General features: G+C 43.5%; 1 protein-coding gene across 4 annotated transcripts in view; it reads left to right on the top strand.

Annotated features, from left to right (window-relative positions):
* LOC119595111 overlaps positions 1-2,500 on the top strand; it is a 28,917-nt gene that overhangs the window by 4,925 nt on the left and 21,492 nt on the right. For all 4 annotated transcript variants that reach the window (XM_037944480.1, XM_037944425.1, XM_037944371.1 and 1 more), the window contains exon 2: positions 1-2,500. This exon is cut by the window's left edge and continues 770 nt beyond it; it is cut by the window's right edge and continues 784 nt beyond it. In XM_037944480.1, coding sequence (XP_037800408.1) covers positions 1-2,500 — 2,500 coding nt within the window.

Here is a 2,500-nt window from a genome sequence, read left to right as displayed (position 1 = left end):
AAGAAGATCACTCAAAGAACTTGGAGATTGAAGACGGTATGGAAATTGATGAAACTCCTGAACCCAGTGAGGCAGCCGATCTTGCGCTTGAGGAAGGAAAAGACCTTGAAGTAGAAGATGGCGTGAATGGAGTTGCTGGAATTGAAGCAGAAGATGAGGAAGATGTGAATGATGAAGGTGATGAATTAAGCCCTGAAGACCTCTTCAACATTGCCCCCTCAGATGGCAAGGCTCTTCCTCAGTGTCGTTTGAAGAGGAACTACACTTGTGTTCACTGTGGATTTAACACACAAAATCCAAGAGAGCATCTGTACCACCTGAGGGATGAGCATGGGGAGCGCATGAAGGTCTTTGAATGTCCCCGTTGTATATATGCTTCCAAGAACCAGCAAAAACTCATTCGCCATGCACGGATGGTTCACAAACTAAAGATCAAACGTCAGGAATCTGGAAGCAGCCCTTATAAAAGCCATAAGTCATCTCGTGTCAAGATGTCACCCTCAAAGTCTGCAAGGGAGAGTGTTTCTCCAGGGAAATCCTCTAGAAGTTCCCCTGGAAAGTCACCAAGAAGTTCAGAGTCCACACATGATACATGGGAGGGAATGGATGAATATGAAGACGACGACTTAGATATGGATGATTCACCTGTAAAAGGGGATGACAGGAAGCTGTATTTCTGTGAACAGTGCGACTATAGTTGCAGAAGTCGCAAACTTTTAAATAGACATGAGACCTCATACCATCTGAAGAGACGGTTCTTCCGTTGTGTAAAATGCAATTATGTCACACATCTCAAAGGCAGATATACTAAGCATATGAAATACCATCAGTTACCAATCCTCAAGTGTGAATATTGTGATTTCAGAACACCATACAGATGGAATTTAGATCGACACATGAAGAATCATGTGGAGGACTGTGGGGAATATAAGTGCCATCTTTGTAATTTTACTGCTCAAATCAAACAAAGCCTTACAGTTCACATATCAAATCACCACTTAACAGCAGAACAGATCAGGGAGCGGGAGATGAGGCGTACCATTGGCATAAGCGATCCGGCAGATTGCACATCAGATGACCAGGAGTTAGAATTACTGCGCATGGAAAGGGACGAGCATCCAGACGCTCTCATTTTGCCTGGTTTTGGTTCTCCTACATCCCCAGGCAACGGAGACAGTTCTCAGGGACACCACAATGGTAACAACAGTTTCCGTGTATCCAACATTGACATGGGCAACCATGATGATTCTCACTTGGCTGCAGATGATAGCAAAGATGAGGATGGGGAACCTAGGAAGAAAAAACCTAAGATTAAGATAACACTGAAGAAGATGAAGTTACCAAAGTCAAAAGATACTTTCTTCCAGGAATTGAATGAGAGACATAACTTTGAGGAAGATTTCATTCACCCAGATGATGTAGTACATAGACATGGTAATGTTTACATCAAGACATTCAAGTGCCATTATTGTCCCTTTAAAGCAGCCTTCAAGAATGAAATATCACGACATGAAAAGAAAATCCACAGCATACCAATGCCTAAGTCAGAAATCTCCAAGAAGGCCAAGAAAAGCATGAAAGCCTACAAGTCAATGAAGATTGCAAAAAGTCTCAAGCATAGCATAACTTCTAGTGACGATGTACTCAGTGAAATTCTGCGTTTCCCACAGAGTCTCAGGGATGATGAGGAAGAGAAGGAAGAGAATGTTGTAATGGAAGCCCTTGAAGAAATCAGTGCTGCTGTCGCCATCAATGAAACAAAACTAAAAGAAGAAGAGCTCTCAAATGGAGAGAGTAAGATGGATGACAACACCTCTGGCAGAAATAGTCCAGAGATGCTCGATGAGCCTGTGGGGGAACATTCCTCTGATTCAAAGGAAATGTCCCCATCAAAAGACCATGGGAAGAAGAAAGGACAGTCGTTCTTTGAGAAGTTGCAGGAGAAGATTCCTACCTCAAATGTACAGAATTTGGTGTGCCAGTTTTGTGGACATGAATCCAAGTGCTTGTCAGAGTCAGTCAGGCATCAGAAACTACATCTCAGTGCAAAGAATATTTATGCTTCGGCTTCCCTCTCCACAAGGTGCCAGTTCTGCCGGCATAGATGCAAGACCACCGATGACCTCATAACTCACCTGAAACTGTGTCCTGAAGCTCGCAAAAATCAGATAACAGACTCCGGAAGACGGCCAAGTGGTTTCAGAGATGAGATGGAGGACAGTGGGGATCTGCAGGCAGATAGAGATGAAGACAGCAAAGACAGCAATGATAACGTAGAAGTTCGACAGACCAGGAGCAACAGTGTAACACAAGATGGAGATGATAAATATGAGGAAGATAAACACCCAATGGAAAATCGAGTGTTCGTATGGAACAACTTCCAAGTGCAGGAAGATGCTGAGCAGAATGCAGAAGGAAGCAAGATCAAGGAGGACTCGGAAACTGACTTGAAAGACCACAAGAATTTGTCAGCAGAGGATCTCCCGAAAGAAACAGGAAA

This window comes from Penaeus monodon, chromosome 1 (genome assembly GCF_015228065.2).
Source record: "Penaeus monodon isolate SGIC_2016 chromosome 1, NSTDA_Pmon_1, whole genome shotgun sequence".
In the NCBI taxonomy this organism is placed as follows: domain Eukaryota; kingdom Metazoa; phylum Arthropoda; class Malacostraca; order Decapoda; family Penaeidae; genus Penaeus; species Penaeus monodon.
The sequence above is the reverse complement of the archived record's forward strand: the minus strand, read 5'-3'. Positions and strand labels throughout refer to the sequence as shown.